This window comes from Solanum lycopersicum, chromosome 8, assembly GCF_036512215.1.
Source record: "Solanum lycopersicum chromosome 8, SLM_r2.1".
Taxonomy (NCBI): domain Eukaryota; kingdom Viridiplantae; phylum Streptophyta; class Magnoliopsida; order Solanales; family Solanaceae; genus Solanum; species Solanum lycopersicum.
The window spans coordinates 1,790,788-1,817,371 of record NC_090807.1 but is presented as its reverse complement, the minus strand read 5'-3'; the positions used below and the strand labels follow the sequence as shown (position 1 = coordinate 1,817,371).

Below are 26,584 nucleotides of genomic sequence, written 5' to 3'. Positions count from 1 at the left end.
GCATACAAATATTTTTCCAAAATTTGAACGGAAAGCGTTTAATCGAGACTTAAGATATTTCATTAAATTAAGATTTAGTTCAAACATACAAACAAAAAATATTTCGACTTCAATACAGAAAACATTCCGCGTTAACAAAACTCGAGACATTTTGAGGGTAGGCAAGCACACGTGATTACAAGTTACAAGCCCTAGTCAATTTTGTTGGCTGCTTGCTCCAGAATCGCACCCGTGATTCCTCCATAGACGACAGTGACTCATTTTGTCCGAGTTATAAAGTAATATTCGTTTCAATTTATATAATATTTGTTATTTAATTAAAAATATCATAGAAAAGGGATTAAAATTACAAACTAGTTAAGATTAATCAAATTCATTTCTCTCTTTGCTAAAAGACCAATATCGTTGGTTGATACAAGAATATAACGCAGGGCGGATCCATCATACGTCAAGGAATGTTATTTCACTTGATTTTATATGTTTATACTATATAATCTGAAAAAAAATATAAATTAAAAATAAGATAAATGAGCTTTCTTGGCTCGTTAGTTTGACATTTGAGGATAAAATATTTTGGAAAGACATTCGAAAAATTATGTGTGATTGACAAACTCTGATGATGATGATGATAATAATAATAATAATAATAATATTGTATTTTAAATGAGCATAAACCCTCTCCAAGTTTAAACTAATTAAACATTATTAGCTTATTAAATAACCATTTAACTACAAAAAATAAAAATAAAAAATTGAATGATTTGTACATCAAACTAGCCTAATATTAAATTAGAATTAGACTTTATAATAAGCATTTAATTCAGTTGACTTCCTTTAGAAGTGTTCAACTTTGAATTAGGTGGATTTAATCAAAATTACAACTTTTAAATCATTTTTAGTTTAGTTAGTACGAAAAGCAAGTGTTGAGTGCAATATTTTACTATTCTTATAGTTGTACTAACAAGAAATGGAGGCCTTATATCTCTCGCAACTCGATACACAAAGCATTTTGTGTTAACACTATTTATAAAAAGTTCGTTTTGTTTCGTTCTAACGAGTGCGATAATGTTTGGGTTTAACTTTTTCTAGTCGTCTAGATACATTATACACTATTATATGCATATTATACCTGATTATACATATTATACATTTATCAATTATGTTCGTTTAAGCAGTTAAACGAGTAATACTTAGTTTCTTCAAAAATAAAATTGGAATATTACTTGAACCTTTACAATAACAAGAGAGGATTACTCAAATGATAAAGCTCTTCATCTCCGATTTTAAAATTAGAAGACAGAATCTTCAAAGAAACAAAACAAAAAAGAGTGAAAACTCTAAGAACGGAAAAAAAAAAGTCTTGCCAATATTCATTACACTAATAACATCGCTTGATAAGAGAGTTATTAACTCCCCATATCCAACTTAAAGGATTGCGAATTCGATCGTTCGAATCACCGAGAGAACAAAAAATGAAAAGTTCCCAAGAAACAATTCAAAACACAATAACATAACTTGATTAGATACCACATAATTACATGAATTACATAATACCAATAGATAAAAAAAAACAAATAAAATTTCACTTAATGTGCTGAACTCACTTGATCATCAAACTTCTTCAAATTTCCTTTAGAATTTTTCTCAAATCTCTTAATTCTAAAATGCATCAACTCCACTTCTTTTGTTTCTCCGTCTATAACAAGATCACTCAATATTTTCCCCACAATTGGTCCCATTTTAAACCCATGCCCAGAAAATCCACCACCAACCACCACATCCTCACCAAACTCACCACCAAGAAAATCAATCACAAAATCCTCATCCGGCGTCACTGAGTACATACACGACTGCGTCAGGACCGGCCTCGTTGAATCAACGAGGCCTCTGAACCTCTCCTGGATCCACTCAGAGAGTGGATCCAGGCTTTGTGTGGGCGCCCACGTCCTGTCAGTAGGTTCACAGGGGCGCCCACCATGTACCGGGATCTTAATCAGTCCTGGATACTCGAGTGACGGTGTGCCGTACACGTACGGCTCACCGTAACTCGCGAAAGTTGGAAAGCCATTTCCAATAGTGAATTTTGACTCGTACCCTTTTTTAATCTTCCAATAAAATACAGTTGTCTCCAATGGTTGAATTGGAATAACAACACCTGATATATTTCTAACTAATTTATTCATCCATGAACCAACTGTAACAACACATTTTTTCCCGCTAAATTTTTCTCCATTTTTCGCCATAACCAAAACATCCCCTGTTTTGCCATCCTTTTTGATTTCAACGACTTCGATCTTATCTCTCAAGATACCTCCATTGATAATTGCGAGTGTTTGAAACATCGAAACTGCTTTCGTTGGTTTGATAACACCACCATGCTCTGTAACAACACCAATCCAATCATGGGGTAATTGAATCAAGTTATCGAACTCTAGAGACATCGCGTTACGATCAATAACGCGAACAGGGATAGAGTTTTTGTCGCAGCTAGAGATGACAGACTGAATTGCTTTGTCGTTAGAAGGTCCGATATCGAGTTGTGAGGTTTTGAAATACACTCTGTATCCGATTTGTTGTTCAGCTTCTCTCCAGAGGGTTTCGGATTTCAACACCATTTTCGGGTAGTAGTCTTCGGGGTACGTGGCTCGTATGGTTCTTGATTCGCCGTGGGAAGAACCGAGATGGTGTAAGAAATCGAATTGTTCGAGAAGTAGTGTCTTTTGATTACGTTTTGATGCTTCATAAGCTGTACAGCTACCCATTATACCAGCTCCAATGACGATTACGTCGAATTTTTCGAGTGGTTTCTCCATTTTTTTTCTCTTTTTTGTTTGTGTTTGCTCTGTTTTTTGTGTTGGAGATGAAACAGGGGAGATAAGCATTTGGAGAGAATGGCTATGTTTTTAAAGGATTGAATTCCATGTGTATATAACATAGTACTCTGTCCTGATTTTTTTTTTATCATATTTGAGTTTTATTTTTTCGGGAAAAAAAATTAAAGCATTATAATAGTTGTTTTTATTTTTTTGAAAAGAAAAAGAAATAATTAAACGTCTTCTATATTTGGTTATTCTTTTTTCATAGAAAAGATTTGGAGATTTATATTCTTGTAAGCATAACACAATAGAATCTACGATATAGTACTTTTATTTATGGAGAGATTTTCTTTTTATGTTTTTTTATTAGTTTTTAAATATATAGGACGATTGGCCGTATTATATAATAATATATGTGTTTTTAAGTATAGTTTTATGTGTCGTATAATTTATCGTCATATGATTTGTAAATTATAAGTTTCTGCATGACGCCATAGTTCTTTCGAATCCAAAACACTTTATGCCTAGATACACTAGTATGTTGAAAAAAAATATGATGGAGCGATAAGTATATATCCATTCTTAATCAAAGATTTTGAGTCTTAAATATGAAGTCATCTTTGATTGCGAAGAGTTCATTTTCATAAGCATAACACAGTAGAATCTACGATTTAGTCTTATAGAGATTTTTTCTTAGGTAGAGATTTTCTCTCTATAGGTTTTTATGTTTTTTTTTTTAAAAAAAATATGTAGGTGAATTGATCATATCATATAATAATATACGTTTTTTTTAGTACATTTTAATGTGTCGTTTAATTTATCTTCATATGATTTGCAAATTATAAACTTGCCCATGACCCCATGATTCTTTCAAATCTGAAACACTTTATGCCAAGATACAGTAATATGTTGAAAAAGTATGTGATGGAGCGGTAAGTATCTATCCATTCATAATAAAACGCTTTATGCCAAGATACACTAATATGAAGTCATCTTAAATATTAGTATTAGCTCATACTCAAAACTCGATACAAATCCTAATCGTTAAGCTCTAGCTTGAATAAAGGATAATCTTGCCTAATAATAACAAACTAAATAAATAAAGATAATCTCGTTATATAAAATATTTGACAACACATTCCATATGCACTAAGAAGTTAATTTAAGGATGACCACTAATCCTTTAATTAAGAAAAGTCTAAGACTTTATAATGTATATAACATAATATAAGTGATATCATAATAGGATATTTTGGATGATATTATGATAATGATGAATATATGCTATCAACATTTATTCGACGTTTGAAATCAATAAAAGACGATCTTTTTACGATCATAGGATAAATTACCCTCTAACAACTACTTTCAATGAAATTGTCAGTATATATATATATATATATATATCATAGTCAAGCATACGTGGCAACAACAATTGAAATCTTTTAATAAGAAAAGATTCCGTCAAATTAATGTTCAAAAATATGTTGATATTTTTGTCATTATCCTCTTTGACAGGACAACATATGAAACAAAGAATTTCCTGTCATTCACATGAATCACGAGTACTCGTTTGTTCCTTTTCAAGTTAGTTACTAACAGTATTCTACAATCGATGTTTGATATTTACTTTGAGATTTGATTAATTTAAATTCGTAGCAAGTAATCTAGTTAATACAACTTCATTTTCGATTACTTTTTGGGGTTTGCTATATGCTAATGATACAAAGATTAGTAATATAAGAATTTTAATTCATGAATATAGAAATTTGTCATTTAGTTATCTTAATCCACGCAATACTAATTTTCATGTATGTATTTCACATTTTATTCCACGTAAAATAATATTAAAAAAACTCTACGAATATTAGTTACGAGAATCTTTGTTATTGGAACCAACTATTTGTAATTTGTATTATATTTATATCGAACATGAAAAAATTGAAAAATATTCTATAACTGATCAATCCCTTTCAAAGACTTGCCGCTATATTAACGACTTGACGTATACGTAAAAGAAAAAAAATTCCCAGCCCCATATCACCATAAGTACGTTGAAGATAAATGAAATCATTTTTCTATCCATAATTAAATTGAACTTCATCGATGTCATTATGTTAAAATATCTACATTTACATGCCATTTATTTGTGCATATTATTATAGTGGCGTCTTTTTCTTGATAAATTATCAACTACATATGCTTCAAGTCCGCATGACTACCTCCACAAGATAGTAATAAGATCCGCATATATTCTCCAGACCCCACTTACGAAATTTCGCGAGGTATGTGCATTGAATTTTGAAGTAAGTTTTGAATCTGTAGAATTTCTGCCTATGTTAAACAACTAAACAGAATGATCATATTCACATGATCATTTCAATACATAAAAATTATTACCACAAGAAAAAAAAGAAAGTAAATCAACCATAATTTCACATTTATATGTGTATGTGGATACACATAAACCCCAAAATTAATAGACAAAAAAGCAATGTGGTAGTACAAGAAACACCTACACATTTCTTATTGAAAATCTATAACAAATGGCTACTATTAAAAAATGTACACATCTTTTGACTGTGATCTTCACTAAACTAATTTCCCATCAATGTGCCCAGTTCCCTACTGCTATGAAGTATCATATTTGGATTACAGTACTATGGATTTTGCCTATATATGAGTATGCAACCAAGAACGCGATTCACAAAAAAAACAGAACAAATCACGAATTGCTTGGTCGAGCAAAATAATGAAGTGATCAATCACAATCGAGTCAAAACTAACTTGGATGATTTACAGAAGATTGTGAAGACAGCCATGAACTATATCTTGCCCGTGACTCCACAAGTAATCACAGTGAGAAAATCAGACAACGGACCTGCAGAATATGGAGACGATCAGGAAAACTGTATTTCATCACTCAATAAGAAATAAAGACCTGTGAAACATTCAAATTTCTTGTGTACGATGAAGAGAATAATTAAGCAAGGTATTCCAAGATTCCTAAAAATCCATTCTCTTACAATTATGAAGGATCAACAGATAAAACAATCAGGATCTTATCATCAATTCATTTAGGTAACTTAATTTCTCCGCATACAGCGAGAAGAAATATGTAAGGAAAACCCAGTACCTGGATCAAAGTACAGCAGATAATGAATGAAGGGGAGACGAGAAAAAAGATCTGACCTGTTCTGCCGTCATACTACAAATGTCGCAAGAAGAGCATGCAACACAACCCAATAGATGATCATACTAAGCCGTAGAACAGGCTGCCGCATTAGTGTGCGATCACAGGATACCCTAGTAGTTTTTCAAACACAATATTTTTTTAGTTAGATAACAACATTTCAGATGCATACAAAAATGAAAGCAGGAGATGAAATTTGTTTACCATAGACCATCTATCATGTCGGTTATGGGTCTTGTAAACCGTGGGACAATTCTTGATGTCGTCATTGACTTGAAACCATGAGCTGAGAGGAAAGAAAGGTGTTATCAGCAGTACGAAGATGTGAATACAAACCAAACCATAAGAAGAAGAAGACAAGAAGACTGCGTAAATGAATGTAGCCAAGACACAAAACATGTCATTAACAAAAAACTCCACAACTGCACACCTAGCTCAAAATATGACCTCATATACAGATGTAAAAAAAATCAAATACCCTTCCTCTTCCTATACTCTATGCCCTACCACCCAGAAGAAAAAGCAAAGTAAAGAGGGAAGAAAGGACTTTTGAATTTCCTAACCAACCATTGAAGTGTTCTCTTAAAACCACAATGCTTCTCTAAGATTATATATCACCACAAAAAAAGAATCTACCACACAGCAAGAATGAGCATAAACCAAAAACAAAAAAAGGAAAAGAAAAAAGACAAACCTGACAAGGCATGAAACCCCACAAGGTTAGAGAAAGAAGTGAAACTATAGAGGTTAGTTTTTTAGGCTTGATACTACCGAGGTTATATAAGAGGAAAAAAATGTTATCCGAAATATGATGTTTGAAAACCTTCATGCACTATGTTACATCCCTAACAAAACTACATCCACAATCACAGTGAAAGAAAGCTCAATCTCAAACCATTTGACATTTTTATAAACATTGGACTCTACTCACAAAATATGACTGGGAAACAAGACAATAGAATACAGTAAACATGCTTAACAATCAGAAAGATTCAAAATAAACTAGCAATAGGAAGTCATTACCCTTATCATCATCTTCATCATCTAGTTTCCCACTATCAGGATGCACATCTATAGCAACAGCTACTTGGTCATTATTAGTTTTTCGCAAACTGCGAACTTGAGATGCAACAGTTCCAGGCACTACCCTTTTGTTGGCCTGCATTGAATATCAGAAGGAAGTAATGCCAAGAAGTATAGCCCCAGGAACATGAGGCTTAGTCACGATATAATGAGGATATTTCAGAGATAAGATAAAAAGAGCTTTCAGTGCAGATCCATAGAGCATGTAATTGTCATATTCCAATTCAAACTAGGTTTAGTATACTAATACACTCTTAGTCTAACTACAGGTCTACATCTTGGTGATCCTATTTTTCTTTTAAGTAGGAGGCATTTCTAGTGTTTTTCTTCAGAACTCAAACTTCAGCGGACATCAGCACAAAGTACATATACTTTGAACAGAATCATGGCCAGACTCTCTGTGTCCTCAGAAATTCATTTATAAGTGTACATCCTTCACATGTTTTTTTTTTTTGATAATGTGCATCCTTCACATGTTCTTCCAACTAAGGTGGATGATGGTAGTCTGTTTAGTTACTATGAAGGATCATTGGTAGAGTTCATTCATATTAGTAGTCGTCGTATTGCTCTTGTTATTTCTTGGCCTTCCATTTCTATTACTACCTGTTGTTTCTCGTACCGCAATTAGTTTTTATTTATTGCTATGGTTGTTTTTATGATTATCGATTGTTTCTTGTACTTCCGTTGCTCCTTTTTGGGACTGCTTTGAACTATTTTTCCTTAGGTCGAGGATCTATTGAAAACAATCTGCCTCTAAGGTAGCGGTAAGGTCTGTGTACACTGTAATTCTCTAGACCCCACTTGATGGGACTACTCTGGGTATGATGTTATTGTTGTTGTAGTACTAAATGAAAAAAAGTGGATCAGCAATTCAGCATATTCAAATTTTGGAAAACAAAATATGCAGAAAGCAAATAAATATCTCAATAAGCTACACTATTTATTTATTATAAATTGAAATATGCTACACTTCAATTGGCTGATATGTAAAATTATCAATGACAAAGCAGTCGAGGCAGCATGACGGAAACAACAAATAAAATTTAATGAATAGAACTAAATAAATGAAACGACATACCACTGGCTCTATCTCTATAATCTCTGATGAAGAATTCGCTAGTTGCCCCATGCCACTAGCACCTCGAAGCATGGTTAATTGAAATTCCTTGTCACGCAAAGAGTTCTCAAGAAATTCTTCTTTTCTCACCAGTTGTTCTACTTTATCTTTCTCTACTTTCAACATCAAATCTCTTTTCTGTGCCAGTGCACGCAGGTCCTCCAACTCAGATATTACAGCCACCACCTGTTTCTCTATCATTTCTTTATAATCATGAATCTGGTTGACTTTTCCATCATCATAATCCATATCATGAGCCTGGACTCGAGAAATCATCTTGTCTATCCATGTCAAAATGTCATGGATTTCATCACCATCTCTTTTGCTACTCATCTGAGCAGAAGCTATTGCATCATTAGTGCATCTTGTAACTTCTTGCCTCAAGAAAGAAATCTCTGTATCTCGCTCTTGTAATTGTGACTGAAGATTCTCAACCTCGGACAGAAGGCTTTCAGATAGTTGATGAAGTTCATCAAATTTGCTTACTGTAACAGAAAGCTTCTTCATGGTCTTTCCACGGGAAACTTCAAGGTTCTCCATATCTTTATTTTTTTGAAGCAGGAGTCTCTCCATTTCCTCAATCTTTTTTGTTTTGTCTTCCATTTGAGCTTCCTCCTCCTCAAGTGCTTGCATCAGTGCCTCGTTTTCTGTTGTAATATGAAATTTAACTTCTACCAAGTTAGAGTTCAGATAAAAGCTGATAACAACAAAATGATTTTAAGTTCAAAACTTCAAAAAAATCACCTTGTTCCTTTGCCTCTAGCATGTCTTCAAGTGATTTAACTCTTAACTGTAAGTCAGCAAAGTTAGATTCCTGATCTTGCAGTTCTTTTATCCTGTGTGTCAGAGAATCTCGTTCCTTCTCCATCAGTTTCACCTTCCTGTGTAAATCATCCATCTCAGATTTTGCTATCTGAAGCTCTTGTAAATAACTCTTTGAAATAGATTCAGCTTCCTTAATCTGATTAACAAGTTCTGCACATATTTTCTCTCTATGAACATCTTTGTCCTGAAGTTCTTTCTGCAGACTTGCTATAGCAGCTTTCATATCCTTTTGACCAAATTCAGCAATATCATTTTGCACACTCATAATATCTTTCACAGCCATGAATAATCTCTCTATTACTGACCTAATACCTTCCTCAGTAAACCGGTCAGTCATCTCAGCCAAATCATGTCCTTCAGCTAAACTTCGATACACAGAATTGATTTTGGGAGCCCCAGAAGCTAAGCTGCTTCCAACCAATTGGGATTTTCTGCTTTCAATTTCCATAACCAAAGTGGTACAAGCTTCATAAAGCATAGCATTGTATCTTTGCACCATAAGCAATTCCGCATCTTTCTCCTTTTGAATAGATTCTAATCGCATCAGGTCTGTCTTCAATGAATTTGAGTGCTGCTTGTCGTGGGATATTTCTTCATGTATGGTTTTTAATATTTCAGATAAACGAGCAGCTTCTTCATGCAATAAATGTGAGTGCCTGTTTAGCTTTTGGTTGATAGAACCAATTTCTTTCCCAAAAACCTGCAGCAAGTACACAAATATTCTTACTTCAATGGTCCTTCCAATCCTCCATCTAAGAATTTCTGGGAGAATCTATAGAATGGAATTGTCCTAAATGAATTTCAGATTAGAAAGGGCAGTAAACTGACAAATTGTTTGACACAAGAAAATGGCAGATGAGGATGAAAAATGCAGTAGGAACTTTCAATTGTGTAAATAGTAATTCAAGAAAAACAATGTAAACAGCTTTTCAAGGCAAAAGTAACTAAAAGCACAAAAGAAAGCAGTCGAACAGAGACTGTGGAAGCAGGAAGTGTATAATTGAGAGCCGTCATTTGACTATTACAAGATAAGAAGGGAACTCAAAAAATAATTACACAAGAGACAATTACACTGAAAAATTCCTAGTCCCAATCTGGTAAAGAATCAATGAGAACTGGTGCAGTGTATTTCAAAAGGTTTGACACTAACAGGGTTTACTAAAATATGTCTGGTAATTTTCCCTGAAATATGGTAAATCAATTGCAGGAGAGATAAACAAATTTAGTGCGACATGAAAAAATGAATTTCCTGCTCCCCTTCCCCCAAATAAGAAAAACAATCCTCTTTCCTCCACCAGACTTTTTGGAAACCAACTACCGTGTTTTTATTTTGAGAAGTTGAAAAGCAACTACCTCAGCAATCTTCAAATATTGAAGCATGTCCTACAATGTATATCCCCCAGAACAAATAGCAAGAGGAAATCTACCTTTACCAACCATGATAAGATCATCAAAGTTCTTGATTGTTATATGCTACATCATTGAATAAACTAGGTTAAAAGGCTGATAAGGGAATCTTTTAGAAGAGGATTTTTCTTTTCTTGCAAACGACTGATTGGGAACTCATAAAATGCAAAGAAAAACTAAAAAATATAGAAAAAAATATGAAAAATATTCAAGTCAATCCCACAACCCAAGCAGAAAAAAATCAGCTGTAGAGCAAAAGGGCAGGAGAATAAAGTAATCCGTTCTTGATGATCCTGTCACCGTTTTCACAAAACAATAGGAAGATGATAGAATTGGAACTTCACAGCCCAAAGATATTTATAAGCATTAAGAAAAGATAATGAAATGACATAAAATTAAGGTACCTTGTTTTCTGCTTCTGCAAACGTAAGGCCACTTGAATCAGCCACAAGTAGAGGAAAGTGATTTTGATCAGTTGATTCTTGGCAAACTTTCATACTAGAACCAAGACGGTGCATAGTCTCCAAATCCTTGGATAAAACATCAGCGAGCAAACTATCAACAACATAGAGATCCTTCCCAAGCTGATCCACACCAGATTTTAGCATTGTAATTTCAGCTAATTGGTTCTTTCTTTCTTCAGAGTGAATGGAAGATAACTTTTCTAAACGCTCAAGAGCTTCATGTTTAGCAACTTCAGCAGATTCTTTTTGCTTGGACAGTCCAGAGAGTTCATTCAGAGACTTTGCTAGCTCCTCTTGGAGGCCATCATTTCTTTCTTGCACCTCATTTAACTCGGCAAGAAGTAACTCAGCTGCTCTTTTAGATTTCCTTGTTTCATGTTCAGAAGATGCAAGAGCTGATTGCAAATCATGGCATAATTGCCCAACTCTTTTTAGCTTCTCAACTGGATTATCGATGTTGGAGCCAACATTAACTTCATCCAGGGTATTCAAAATCATGCTCAAGGTGTACTCTTTTTCTTCCAACTGATCTCTCAGGATTGAACACTCAGATTCTATTGTCTTTATCCTCTCAGGGTATACAGATAAATCTTTTATCCTTCCTTCATAGTTTGAAATAGCATTTTCCTGCAATCTGATTTCGGACTTTAACCGCTCAACTTCACCATTCAGTTCTTCAATTGATTGCTTCAGGCTGTCCCGAAGTTGCACCAACGACTTACCTTTTCTAACTGCAACATTCAATTTTTCTCTTACAGAAGATGACTTCTGTTCCTCTTGATTGAGTAGATGTTGCAGTTCTTTATTTCTGATACCCAATTCTTCCAGTTCACGAACCAATGATTGATTTGCCAACGCAGTACTCTCCTTTTCCTCCTTCAATGACAACAAGTCGTTTAGAGCATCCTCCAATTTTCTGTTGAGAGCACCTCCATCTGCATCTTCATCACAACTGACATTACTTTCTCTCTTTTCTTCATGAGAGAGATCAGCGTCTTTATCAATATGCTCAAGAGGAGTTGTATTAGACTCAGAAGGTTTCCCCAAAGAAAGTGTGGTATACTTATCTATAAGCTTCCTAATTAGCTGCTCCAAAGATTCAGTGCTACCAGTGCTAAATAACACATCATCTGTTTCAGAAGTCCAAAGGAAATCTTTGATCACATCTTCCAATCTTCTTATTTCACCTTCAAGATGATGAATACGCTCCTCTGCTCCAAGCATTTCATTCAGTTTCTTCTGCAAGTCACCTACTCTGCTCTGCAAGTCATCATTACTCGTTTCGGATTGTGCAGCCTTCCTTGACATTTCCTCAAAATCAAAGTTCAGAGACTCCAAGCTCTTCAAAAGTAACTCTTTCTCACTGACAACCAATTGATATGCATTTTCAAGCTCAGATATTTTTCTATTTGACTCTTCAAGTTCAGCACTTGCTGATGCAAATAATGATTCAGAATTATCATACTTTTGTTGGAGAGAGTTGTACTGGTTTTCAGCTTCTGAAACAGCAAGCACTAACCAACCAATCCGATCTTCTGGCTCCAGAGATCTTAAGTGTGAAGGCATGTCTATCCTGTCTAAAATCTCTTCCCACTTCTGAACAAGGTTGTTTCTTTCCATCAAGGATTGTTCAAGCATCTCATTTTGTTCTGCCAACCCATAAAACTTGCCCTGGAGCTCCTCAAATCTTATTTTAAGGTCTTCGGGAGAACCCATGTTTGGCTGTGGCGCCTCTTTCCATCCGTCACCAAGAGCATATCCTGCATCAGAGTATGATCCCCTAATAGAGTTCTTGTGATCCCAATCAGTCAGAGGTAAAGAGCTCCCAGCAACTGACTTCGCCAACCAATCAACTTTATCGATGATATCCTTTGAATGGAAATGCTCCGGAAGCTCCAAATCTTCTAGAATCTCCTCTATTTTCTGAAGAACAGCGTCTTTGAGATAGAATGTCTCCCTTAGTGCAGTAGCAGAATTGCGAATGTACGAGAGCTCAGATTCCAAAGCTTCCGTGCGCTCACCTGCCTCTGAATAGGTCTTGAGTTTCATTTCTACTTCCTGAAGCCTTGCATCTTTCAACTGTAACTCTTCAGAGCATTTCTGCAGTTCTGAGGATGTGTCTGCAAGAGACTGTTTAAGACTGTCACGCTGCACAATCAGACCTTTGCCTTTGGTGACTGCTATGCCAAGCTTCTCTCTAAGAGATGAAACCCGTTGCTCAGACTGTTCAAATTCAGCAACTTTCTCTTGATATTGAGAACCAATAGATACAACATCCTCCTCGACTCTCTTCAAACTTTCCCTAAGGACTACGACTTCATTTTCACATTGAACAAGTAATGAGCTCAAGTGATCCATTTGTCCTTGCAAATCAATCACTTGTGCTTCCTTGGAAGCACATTCCTCCCTGGACAACCTCACATCTTCAATAGCCTCTTTATATTTCTGAACAAGGAGAGAGGTCAGGGACTCTAGACATGATACTGGCTCATTAATGTTGATTTCAAAGTTATCTAGAGAAATGACTCCCTCAACCACTTGAACCACTCTTAAAATAGAATCTGATCCAAGGGATCTTTTGCTCAGTTCTTCAAAATCTTTTGTCCTGGCCATCAACTCAGATTTCAGCTTTCCATTTGCAGCCTCAACTTGTGTTTTTTCATCAAGAAACCTTTGCAACTGCTCCAGTAAGGAATCAAAAGCATCAGGATGAGAAAGATCTACAGATTTCTTGGGATCGTCTACTTCATTTTCTTGTAGATTCCCTGGTATTACAGTCACAAGTTTCATGAGGTTACCATAAATCTTATATAAAAGACTGACAGATTTTTCATTTTCAACTTGCAAGAAGTCTAGCTTCTCGTTTAATTCACGAGAGGTACTCAACATTGACTCATGGCGAGCAGTTTCAACTTGACCCTGCAATGCCTCAATCACATTGATAGCAGCATCAATAGATGCAGCAGTACGACTACTTAAGTTTATGCACCCTGGATCATGGTCTACTCTTGAAGGCAAAGAGGAGCCAACAGACTCAACAGATAAATCTAGCCTCCGCAGTGTCTGAAGAATCTGATCAATTGTAGAGTTCCATTCTTCTTGGAGTATTAATCCTCTGTCAGAAACTTCCTCGTAAAGACCTTCTACCTGATTAGAGATGCAAGAGCCCATTTCTTTGCAGCTTTCACGCATTTCACCCAGCTGGTTCTGCAAAATAGGAAGTTTTTCCTGAATGCTACTAAGATTCTCCCTTAACCGACTGTTCTCAGCTTTTGTAGCGACTTCTTGCTTGTGTAAAGCTTCATTAAGGACCACAAGCTCTCCCTCCCTTTCTTTAGCATTCGAGAAACATCCCCCTAAACTTTCATTGAAAACCATTTGCTCAATGTTTTCTCCTCCCAAAATATCAATGTATTCATTCAGAGAGTCACATTTGGCCCTCAGTTCTTCAGCAGCAATCTCAGTGGCTGTTTTACTACTTTTCTCTCCTTCGAGAAAATGGTAGCCATTGCCCGCTGCCAGCACCAAATCTTTCAGCAACGCCCTTAATGTTTTTGTTAGCCCTTGAATCAGCACATAGGGATCTGCATCTGTTCGATTTTCAGATGACTGGAACTCCTCCGGTTGGTGCTCGTCATCATGGTCTTTTGACTCAAAAGCTTGAATAAGTTTTGACACACCAGGTGAAACAGCTTTACTAGACGACCTACTCATAGAAATTAACTGAGACTGCACCTCTTCAACTGCATTATCAAGCTTTTCAAGTACTCTATCTGCCTCCTCCATGTGTCTATTCATAACTCCAAACCAATTTGAACCATCACCATCAATTAGATTTTCTGGTGCAAAGTTAGAGTGGCGAGAACCTTCAAGTTGATGCCCAGCTTCTTCCTTAGATTGATATGCAAAGCTACTTTTTTTAGGTGACTCTGTTTTCATCGTCTCAGACAACTCCATTATTCTCTTCAGATGCATGTTCTCCTCAGTCAGATGTTCGATACGCAGACTTGCGTCTTTCAGGTCATATTCCACCTTATTGCACGAGTTATTGTATTCTGCCAACTGAAATGACTGTTTCTCAGTTTCACTGAGAAGATACTTCTTCTGCACCTCAAGCTCATTTCTCTCTTCCATCACCGAGGTCAAGTGCCCCTTTGCTTCAGCCACTTCCGTCTGCAGAGCTTCAATTAGAGACTTTGACTCTGAAAACTCTGATCCTAGTTTCTCAGTTTCACTGAGCAAAGACTTATTCTCCTCCTGAAGCTGGTTCTTTGCTTCAGCTACAGATATCAAACTCTCATTTATGTTCTTGTTCTCAACCTGAAGAGCTTCCACAACATTTTTGTAGTCCGACAATTGAGCAAACAGATTCTCGTTCTCACTGATTAGGTGTTCCTTCTCTCCATGAAGTTTCATTTTCTCCTCACTCAAAGAAGTGAAGTTCTGCGATAAATCTTCATGATCCAACTGCAATGATCCGAACAAAGTTTTAGACTGTGCTAGATCTGTTCCCAATTTCTTATTCTCAAGAACAAGATTCTCCTTCTCCTCCAAAAGCTTTTTATTCTCTTCAGATAACAAATTAAGGCTTCCTATTAAGCTCTCATTTCGAACCTGTAATGTTGCCACCAAATTCCGGCAGTCGACCATCTCTGAAGACAAACTTGCATTTTCACCAAGTGATATTTCCAATTTAGTCTGCAACTCATTTATTCTATCAGAAAATTCTCCAATCTCACCTTTAGAAATGAGAAGCTGCTTTTGGAGGTCATCCCTTTCAGATACAATCAATTGAAATTCAGATCTTGATTGTGAAAGCTGATCAGCGAGGACATCATTCTTCTCTTCAAGTTCAGACGATGAAGCTTTGGCCGCAGATATTAGATCAGTCAACTTATGATGTTGACGGCTGAGTTCCATCTGAATTTCTGACTCTTCAGATAGCTGCAAACAAGATACATCTTTTGCAAGACTTGCGAGGTACAACTGTTCTTTGAGCTTCTCAAAAACGTCAAAAAGTTTAAGAGAAGGTGCATTTGGAGCTGAGTCTCTGCACGTGAGCAAGAACTTAAAGTCATCTTCATCAAGATCTCGGACCACCTCCGCCAGCTGACACAAGCTAATATAACTCGCATCTGACCTAGATGAGATGTTCACCATCTTATTCTCCGCAGAATTCTCAGAAACAATATCGCTGGAGTCAGAAATTTGAACCTCAGAAACTAGTTTTTCTTCCGTGCGTGAACCAGAAACTGCATCTTCCATCTGATGACCTACCATTTGAGAACTTATTAAAGAGAGTTCATCCATTTCAGATAAAAAGTGAACAGTATTTAGTTGCCTACCCCTGCCCTCAGCTATTTCAGCATTCTGAGTTGCTAAAACAGTTGACGGAACATTGTTTGGCTCGCTAAGTTGAATGTCTTCGGCTTTTATCTCTTCCTTGCCCTCATCTCCCACAAGAGTGGCGGTCTGGCTAATAGAAGTCTCACTTGGTTCGTTCAAAGGAAGCTTCTTGTCTCCTTCAATCTTTACCTCACTGCTTGAATAACCTTTCTTTGAACCTGAATTATGTGATTCCTGCATTGTCCCTACCCAGCAACAATGAGACTTTCATTACAGTCAAATATGCACAATTGGATATATGACATGCAAAGGGCATGGATGTCAAGAGAGAAGGCACAACCTACATCTGTTACCTGCTCCTGCACCTGCAGCCTTTCCACTTCTAATTGGTGAGCAACTGCTACATCAGCACCGGAATAAGATGAGAATTTGACAGGCACATCCGTTGCAGGACTTATAGTGGACATATCAGAAGCAATAGTTCCTCGAGCTTCCAAATGATCATCCTTATCATCCTCATTTACCATTTTGGCATTAGCATGTTCAGAAATTGAAGATGAATCAACAATAACCTGATCAACAGAATCTAAATTCAATGCAGCTTGAGGTTCCCCAGCATCCTCTTTTACCAGCTCGCCACTGGCTGGTGTTGTTTCAACTGTGTCAACATTGTTCGACTCATCAAGAGGAGTTTCAGCATGTTTTTTGGTGAGAGACTCCGATGAAGGAGGAGTACCATCACCTCTCTGAAGTGGTTTTTCTCCATAAGGAACATGGTCTGATTTTGCCGTCACATCAACAAGATCTGGTGTAGCATCACTAGCAGATCTACTGGCTTTACTTGATTTACCACCTTTACCGTCTTTCTTCTGTCTGAATTGTTGAAGCTGGTAAACCAAAAATATCACATTTAATCAGAACAAAACAAGATAGGCTTATTTTTCGTAAGAGATCATACCGGACATAAAGAAAGTCATCCATACATCATCAGTGAAATCGTTATAATCTGAATTTCCTCTAATACTAGCAGAGTCACAAGATACGAGTCTCACAAGTCCTATACAACATTGAGTTACACATGAATATATGAAATCATCCAAAACGAGATCTTTTTTTTTTGAATAATTTACATGCACGCATATCCATAGAACAAGCATAAATAATACACCAAATCGTGTCAATAACTACAAGAACATACAACACAAACTTTTATAAAAAACTGGTACATTGAGAACATGTTGGACACCATCAAAAAGTCTAAGATGTTTTTTTTTAAAAAAAAAATACAATACGCCGAAAAATGGAAAGCATGAACCAAATGTTTGATGAAAACAGGTTGTTGGTTGGGAAGAAGACCAGTGCTAAGGCTATGGTGGCCAAATTAAAGAAGACAACCTCATCAAGAAGAAGAAATGTATTGTGACGTGGTGAAACAAGAATAGTTTTACATGCAAAGTTGATGGTTACAGTAAGACACAAGGATTAAAGCATCGCGGAATATTTTGTCTTGGTGCGATGTTTTGGGGATTTTAACGCTTTTACACTCTAACTATATAAGCTTCAACCCTACTGTGTTTCAGGGAATTTTATAGTTATCAGTACTCGCTGGATAGAATGAGAATATTAGGATGAAGATAATCAAGATTGAGATTCTTCAAAACTTGAAATTAAGGGTTTTTTTCGATCAATGAAACTCAAAGTAAGATTTAGCCTTGAACCTTATGAGATGGGTTGAGTTACATCATGAGAGTTCCTAATGTCAAGATTAACTCACAATTAGAGTTGGGTTTAGCAAAGATTAAAGGAAAACGGCAGAATTTAAGGGTAATCCTATATTATTGTTCCTAATGATCAAATCCCCAATTCTCTGGTAATGTCAATATATTGTAGAAATTATCACATTAATAGTGCAGTTAGAAGTAAAAAGAGTTCTAAGAGCTTTGAAGTTGATAACCCTACTTATAGCCTAATTTTCATTCTTGCATAAAGCGTGAGGTATATAACATTTTCACAAAAGTATTGTGCTTGAAAAACATGCTGGACAGTCTTAAAATTTCTTTTTATTAATTTGTCAAAAAGGGGATCTTAATACCTATGGTAGAACACGGTCAGTAATCAGAGTAGATGCTCCAGTAATACTCATGGAGAAAGAATCGTACTTAATAAATGTAAAGAATAGACATCTGATACCCAATAGCAAAGAGATTGAAGTAGTTTTATCACTAACATGTAATCTCTATCGTAACTTCAATGTGTAACATTTTTAAAAAAATCACCCACAAACATATGAAGGACAGCTAGTTGTGCACATATAAAAACTTTGCAGGTCAAAAGAAGCTACTCCTTTTGTTTCACTTTGTCTGTCTTAATTTCCTTTTCAATCCATTTCAAAAAGAATATCTTTTTTTCTTTTTTGACAACTCTTGAATTTTAACTTTCCACATGACATGTATAAACCACAAGATTAAATGAAATATTGATACATTTTATACATCTTTAATTCAAGACCATAAAAATAGAGCTCTTAAAACTCAGCGTCAACTCAAATCAGACGAACAAATTGAAATAGAGGGAATACAAAGTACTAACAAGTAAAGGGTAACACTAGAAGAAATGCCATAACCATTACTTCTCCATTTTCTCTTATTATACCAACCACACCACAATGCAAAACAAGTTCAGATTAGCTACATGAATCGTCATTTTCCTCTATAATACAGCACAAGCAGGTCTTAGAATTCAATATAACAAGGATTCATCATCATTTAAACTATTTCTAGTCCAACTCAATCCTCCTCCTTTATTTGGGCTTAGCACCAGCTATACTACACTCCAATTTTCCTAAATTCTCATATTTCACAATAGCAATTATTACACAATTTTTACAACAGATACCTGCTACACAAACCCATACCCGCACAAATATGGAGTAACTCTGCCACCTAAGAGAAAAAATGGTTACCTTTTTACGACCGGCAGCAAGCAGATCGGTTCGGTTCTTGTTCTTGTCCATCCGATTCCGATCAAATACAGCTGCAATACAATTAATGCTTTTCTAACACCATTATCATTTCAACAATCAAACTGAAAAATTCCAAAAAAATCAGAAAAAAAACCCTAAGATTCAATTACACAAAAATAAAATGAAATACACGATTCGATTACCTTTCGAGTTTCTATAAATGAAATCTGAATAGTAATTTGTATGAAATTTCAATTATTTTTTGCTGCGAATATATATACATACATATATATATAATATATATAATTTCCCTTTTTTCGGTTGAGAAATATGAAGACGACGGTGAATTATCTTAGATCTGACGCAAAAGTTGTTTTTCTGGTGAAAAAAATGGGTAGGCCCAGTTTTGGTTATTATTGGGCCTTATACTACAAATAACCCGTACCCGGCCCATTTTACTAGACATGGGTCGGAAAAAAGAAAATAATTTTTAAAATTAAAAACAAGTTTAGAAAAAGAAGAATAACGAACAACTAAAATAAACGAAGAAAATAGATTTCATTTCACAAATCAAACGTCAAAAACCTTTACGAAGAAAATATGTTTGACAGGCAAGAGTGTGGCCTTGTTCATCGTCATTTTTATAAGCTGAATTTCGTTATAAGAGTTCGATCACGATATATGTTGGTAGTTTAACATTTTATACTATTGTTGTACTTTGATTTGTTATAACATGTTATTCATCTTATTTTCATGTTATTAGACAGTTATATCTACAAAATATTCTAGTTCTTCTTCTCCAAACTCACTTCAGCTTTCAAGATTGAATTGATGTTCCGATAGGCGAAAAGTGGAAGCCACATCATACTAAAGGCAATGAAAAATTTAAAATATGATATATTTATCGAATAATCTTAGCAAATGTCATCAATCCATACCATCAACAGACACTATTACTAATTATAGCTTGTTACATAAATAACCAAATCATAGCTTGTTACATAAATAGTCTTAACAAATGTCATCAATCTATACCATCAATAGACACCATTACAAATTATAGCTTGTTACATAAATAGCCAAATTTATAGCTTATTACATAAATAGCCAAATTGTTTTAGCCTTCCACAATAATAGAAAAAAAGGTTGAAAATAAAGGAGGATTCAAATCAATTTCCTACTTAGAAGAAATAGTCATCAACTTGGAAACAAATTCTTCAATATTTTTATCTGAACTTCCTCCTTCATCCACAACATTTCTAGCTATTTCCTTCCATTTCTTTGCATTTTCTCTAATTAATTTTCCTTTATCTTCTTCCATCACTAGTTTTATACATTCTTCTATAACTTCTCTTCTAACTATCCCTTTTTCATCTTGTTTGGCTCTAACACCTATTTCCCAAACATCTTTCACAAGCTTTGCATTTGTTGGTTGATCAGACCATTGTGGCATTGCCACCATTGGCACTCCCAAACTAATCGCTTCCAGAGTCGAATTCCACCCACAATGTGTCAGAAAACACCCTATCGATTCATGTTCCAACACTTGTAATTGTGGACACCATGACACCACTAAGCCTTTTTCACTTGTTAATTCCTCAATAAAGTTGTTGGGGAGTTTGGGCTCTTCAGTAGACCTAACAACCCACAAGAAGCTCTTGTTGCTATTCTTCAAACCCCATGCCAATTCTTCCATTTGCTCACTTCCTAGTTTGGCTAAACTTCCAAATGATACATACAACACTGAGCTAATTGGTTGATGGTTTAACCAATTTAGACATTCATTTGTCATTGGCTTGAACATACTAAGCCCATACTCTTTATCATCATGTAGTCTCTTGTCCAAGTACATTGATGGTATTGTTGGTCCAATTGTCTTTATTGGATATATCTTCGACATCCAATCAATTACCTACATGACAAACAATTAGTAGATGCATAAATATCTTATTTTAATTGAGTTTAAGAGTTCACTTGATTGAAAAAGAGCAAAAAGATTCAGAATACAAACTCATACAAGTATAAGAATTTTTATCAGACTATTTCGTTATATTTTTATAAGGTAATACTTATCTTTTAAAATGAAAAATAGTGACTTACAAACATAGAAAAAGAACAAAAAGATGAAGAGTATTTGTGTTACCTCTTTCTCCAATTCATAAAAGCTATTGATTAATACCCAATCAGTTTTCTCAAGATTTGAGAATTGATTCACCAATAGTTCAATTAATTTATCTGTTTCAGGACTTGACTCAAAACTAGGTACATATGAACTTTCGATTGTACATGATAATCCAGGAATTAATATTTTTTCATCACTTTTAGTAGGTGGAAGTTTTATTACCCCTTTGTGTGCATGGTAATAAATATTATCCACTACACAATTTTGTGTGAAAAATGCAGCACTAATTAATCCAAATTGTTTTGCAACTTCAACAGCCCAAGGAAGGAATGGATCATATACTATGCAATTTACATGACATCCACTTTTTGCCAATTTTTTAATAAGCTGAGCCAGAGTATCCGAACCAACTTTTTTGAATCGTGCTAGGTAGGACTCGTATGTTTTTGCTTGGTTGATGCCATCATCGTCGTAGCCATCAGATATGGCCTCGATTGACACGGAAGTTGGCAATTCTTTCATGTTTTTTAAGAACGATTTCGTAGGTGCTATAGTGATTTTAACACGTTTGGATTGTAAACGTTTGGAGAATTGAAGCATTGGGTTGATATGACCTTGGACTGGATATGGCAAAATCAAGCAATGAGCTTTGTGAGTATTCATTTTAGATTTGAGAAAATTATGTTTGTAAAAATGTGGTTCTTATAGATAGATGGATTGAGGTATTCAATTTGGTATTGAATGTGTCGGAGTCATCCGAACACCCTTCGACGGAAAATTATACGATCTATACATGATTAAAATAATTTTTATTGAAAATTCTGACTCCGCCATTATACTGAGATTTGATTGCCAACCTATGCAATGACATAAAGAAAAATTTTCAGTGCGTGACACCAAATACCATAAATATATGTTATGTATATCTCAAATATATGAGTATCTTTAAAAGTGGTAAAATAGGCTAAAGATCTCCAAATTAAAGGTGCTTTTTTCGATTAAAAAAATTATTTATTTGTTGGATCTGGTACACATAAAAATTATTTATTTATCATCTACCCAAGTACAACCATGTATTTATTTTATTTTTTTTAAAAAAAGAAACTTTTTATTGGTAACGGGGTTCATCGATAACACTAACGTGAAAATTATTTTTATCACTCATTTTTTAATATTGAATTATCAATTAATTTTGTCAAGAATTCAGAAGTTAATATACACATATATTTATTTAATTTTTTAATATAAATACATGATTTACGAAAAAATTAGTAAATCTGTCCGAACCTACAAATCTTCATCTAACTCAGTTAAAGGAAGTTCATTATTGAGCTCTTACTAGCTCCGTCCCAGTTCTGCTAGTGGGGAGAGGAAAAGGAAAAAGTAGAATCATTACACATTATCAAAAGTAAGTTGATAACGCTAAAAAAAGAAAATCTAATAATATACTTAAATGATATCTGTTGCTGGTGAAAGACAAAAAATATTCTAAAAATTAGTTGACATGCGTATAAACTGATTCGACCATCATATTTATCAATTATTTTTTTTAAAAAATCTAGTGAAGTAATAGATAAGGAAAGAAAAAGAAATCCTAATTGTGAAACATGTTTTCTTTTTCAAAAACAAAAAAGAGAAACTTTTGTTGGGTAGTGGCGTTCATCGACAACACTAGTGTGAAAGATATTTTTAGCACTCATTTTTAACAATAAACTATCAGTTAATTTTGTTAAGAAATTCACAAGTTAATATACACATATATTTATTTAATTTTCTAATATAAATACATAATATACAAGGGGATTCGTTCGAACCCACAATCCTTCATCCTACTCAGTTAAAGGAAGTTAATTATTGAGCTCTTACTAGCTCCGTCCCAGTTCTGCTAGTTGGGAGAGGGAAAGGAAAAAGTAGGATCATCACACATAGTGGCGGAGCCGCTATATCTTTAGGGGAGTAGAAAAATTATATTATTTTTACATGATTAGAATAATTTTTTAGATATGTATATATAATAGTTATCGAATTCCTTCGACTATTTCATATGTCTATTTCTTTAGATTTTGCACTCTCTTATTGAAAATTCTGTCTCCAACCACTGATTATAATAATTAATTGTATCTTTAAAAATTTAATGTGTATGCTTTGTATTATTATTGATACTGACCTTTCATTGCCAACATATGCAATGACATAATTAAATTATGCAGTGAGTGACACCAAATACAAAAAATATATGTAATGTATATCTCAAATTGGCAATGATCGTTTATTGAAGTGAAGAATCGAAAGTCATCGTATGTGTTATGTATATCTTAAATATTCTGCTTGTCGGAAGAGGTATAAGTTAAAGTGGGGGTTCTCTTAACACAATAATTACATTTTTTTAGGGATTTAATATAGTATTATATTGTTTAATTCAATTTCGCTATTCAATATTTTCTTTATTATTTGTTATATCATTTTAAAATAATCTCTAATCAATACCGTCACTTAAATTGAAAAAATCATTTTCATCGTACGAAAAAAGACGATGTGACAGTAAACTATGTGATAAATTTATATTTAATTTATTTGAACACTTAACTAACATTTAATTGATCCTTACATTTACTTGATAGTCACTTGCATGTGATATGTTTTTATTTTGTCCTTGATTTTGATCACATTACATATCATATTATTTGACATATAACATGACTTTTGAGTTAATAAAGTGCGTCTTAAAACTCGATTAAACAAAATTTGATATTGAATTTACATGCGATGAACTTAAGTAACGAATCTAATTATATTAGTTTGTAATATTTAATTTAGATTAGTATAATTATTTAAATGTAGAACGTAATTTAATTATTTTTATGAATTTTAATTTTAAACTCACTAATTAAAATTTGAACGTCTACAACAAGAGATTACAAAAGTCATCTTCCAAGAAAATAGACTACACACATAGATGGAAAAATTATTAATGATAGAATAATCGTTTTTTAAGAAAACATTTTGGATTATTGTAGTTGTTCCCTTCAATGCATATGACCTGCTTATGTAGTACATGTTGACAATCTCTTAATGTCTCGTTTCGTTGGAAATAAATTATTTCAAAATTAGATAATGTAGGATTAAATATCACCTTTAATATAATAATAACATATTCAATAAAAATTCATAAGTAGAGTTTAAAGAGAGTAAAAATGTACGGAAATTTGTTACTGTCTCCTGAAGATAGAAAATCTGTTTCTGAAAAATCCTCGGTTCAAGTCAAGAAAAAGGAGTTAGTGAAGAAAATATAGCTAGTAACAAGAAAAAAGTGCAACGTCTATCAAAAGGAAGCAAGACAATAAAGAAATAGGACAATAATTGAAACACAATAAACAACATGTTATGACAGATTACCGAAAAGAAAATAAACAATTCTAAATATATAAATAAGATTTACAATAATATATACTAACTAGTATAATGACAAACACCAACTACCGTAAGGCCTAAACAAGACAACACTACATTGTTATATCTACTAATATTTTGTCTTAATACGTGTCTTCCACACTTTTCTATTTAAGATTATATCCTCGTTAATCTGAATCTGTATCGATTTGTGTCGTGTCAAATTTTCTCAATACTTCTTCGTCCTACCTTTACTCTCATCGTATCCTCTGTAATCAATCTCTCACACTTCCTCGCTAGTGTGTCTATGAATTTTCTCTTTATATATATAACCAGACCAACTGAGTTACACTTCCCTCATTTTATCTATCAGGGAGACTACATATCCATGACCATTTCAAAACACTCTGGCAATTAGGAACCATCAATTTACTTCTTTAAGAGATCAACAAAAACATTTTTGCTTCTCAAAATAATAATATAAATTATTTAAGAGTAAATAATTGATTTCTTGTAGAAGATCAATATAAATTACTTCTTTCAAGATTTTTTCTTTCTTTTTCAAATTCTTGATTCATTAATCAAGCATAGTATGAATCTTAGATTAATCACACGAGGCTTAATTATGATATTGATTCACAAATGAATGAATTATCATCATCATATCATAATAAATAACACGTTATTTCGTTAAAAATTTATAATTGCATTTCGCGATTTAATTTTGAAATTCACCAAACTGCCTTATTTAACTTCTCATGTTAGAATTATCAAACCAATCAATCAGATCAATTCTTTAGTAAATTTAATTTATTGACTAGCTTAATTCTGTTATTATATATCGAACCTATTTCACATGATGGATGTAAAAAATGTACTTGCATGGTTTTTACGCGAAAACTTATAAGTAATCAATCATAAAGGGGTGTCTTTTATTTCAAATCTAAGAAATGGGTTTAGAGTTGTCAATATGGGTTGATCCATCCCTTCTGGCCTAACTCATACACACTTTGAAATTTGACGAGTCAGGCCGGGCTAACCCATTTTTGGTATGGCAAAAAAATGACCGACTCAACCCACAAGTACGTGGGTTACGGGCTTTGTCGGGTCAATCATCTTTTCTTAAAAGTATATGTATAATTCGCCAGAATATATAAATACATATGTATAATATACGATTATCTAATCAATATACATATACAATTCACCTCTCTTCCACTCTCTCTCTCGTCTCTCTCCTCTCTCTCTCTCTCCCAATCTTGCTTGTCATATATACAAATGCATATTTATAATATACAATTATCTAACCGATATACATATACAATTCACCTATCTCCCACTCTGTTCCCTCTCTCAGTCTCCTCTCTCCCAATCTCGCTCGCCTCTCTCCTCTGTCTCCCACTTTCGCTCGCCTATATCCTCCCTCTCCCAATCTCCCTCGTCATATATACAAATACATATGTATAATATACAATTATCTAACCGATATACATATATAATTTACCTCTCTCCCATCTTTTGCCCTCTCTCTCGCCTCTCTCCTTTTTCCCAATATCGCTCGCCTCTCTTCTTCCTATAACATGTAGCTACGAATTGTAATTATCAAACTATAACTATTAAGAGTAGTTAGGCTATTTTGAATGACTATATGTGAAAGTTCCTCTTTTTAATATTAAGAGAGTTACAAATACTTTTAACATAATTAATTTACTTATATACAAAAATTTTAAAAAATCCACTTGTTTACTGGACACAATTATTTCGAGAAGTTAACACCACACAATTTCAAAGTAAAGTGGCCCCAATAATTGGTCCAAAAATTTAATTTAGCTACATGGACCATATTCATAAGTACTACT

General features: G+C 34.2%; 3 protein-coding genes across 21 annotated transcripts; all 3 read right to left on the bottom strand.

Annotated features, from left to right (window-relative positions):
• Positions 1-1,494: 1,494 nt before the first annotated feature.
• LOC101265751 (probable sarcosine oxidase) lies at positions 1,495-3,234 on the bottom strand. Its single transcript, XM_004244440.5, has one exon. The coding sequence runs from the start codon at positions 2,880-2,882 to the stop codon at positions 1,587-1,589; it is 1,296 nt and encodes a 431-aa protein (XP_004244488.1). The 5' UTR covers positions 2,883-3,234; the 3' UTR covers positions 1,495-1,586.
• A 2,001-nt stretch (positions 3,235-5,235) lies between these two features.
• On the bottom strand, positions 5,236-19,615 carry LOC101253008 (trans-Golgi network-localized SYP41-interacting protein 1). 18 transcript variants are annotated; one of them, XM_069287676.1, is made up of 12 exons: positions 19,417-19,562; positions 19,214-19,335; positions 17,235-17,308; positions 16,592-17,138; positions 16,251-16,496; positions 10,846-16,178; positions 8,954-9,734; positions 8,171-8,856; positions 7,033-7,168; positions 6,214-6,295; positions 6,009-6,122; positions 5,236-5,697 (listed from the first exon to the last, which is right to left on the bottom strand). In XM_069287676.1, the coding sequence occupies exons 4-11, from the start codon at positions 16,776-16,778 to the stop codon at positions 6,020-6,022; spliced, it is 7,554 nt and encodes a 2,517-aa protein (XP_069143777.1). In that variant the 5' UTR covers positions 16,779-17,138; positions 17,235-17,308; positions 19,214-19,335; positions 19,417-19,562; the 3' UTR covers positions 5,236-5,697; positions 6,009-6,019. The 18 variants fall into 18 exon arrangements, with proteins under 18 accessions (XP_069143777.1, XP_069143779.1, XP_069143778.1 ...); XM_069287678.1 differs by having other exon boundaries at positions 16,251-16,485; positions 16,596-17,138; positions 19,214-19,284; XM_069287677.1 differs by having other exon boundaries at positions 19,214-19,284; positions 19,417-19,529.
• A 551-nt stretch (positions 19,616-20,166) lies between these two features.
• On the bottom strand, positions 20,167-22,220 carry LOC101264651 (UDP-glycosyltransferase 74G1-like). Of its 2 annotated transcripts, none has more exons than XM_010326233.4 (2): positions 21,558-22,220; positions 20,167-21,125 (listed from the first exon to the last, which is right to left on the bottom strand). In XM_010326233.4, exons 1-2 carry the CDS (start codon positions 21,996-21,998, stop codon positions 20,391-20,393), a joined length of 1,176 nt encoding a protein of 391 aa, XP_010324535.1. In that variant the 5' UTR covers positions 21,999-22,220; the 3' UTR covers positions 20,167-20,390. The 2 variants fall into 2 exon arrangements, with proteins under 2 accessions (XP_010324535.1, XP_004244487.1); XM_004244439.5 differs by having other exon boundaries at positions 21,357-22,032.
• Positions 22,221-26,584: the final 4,364 nt, after the last annotated feature.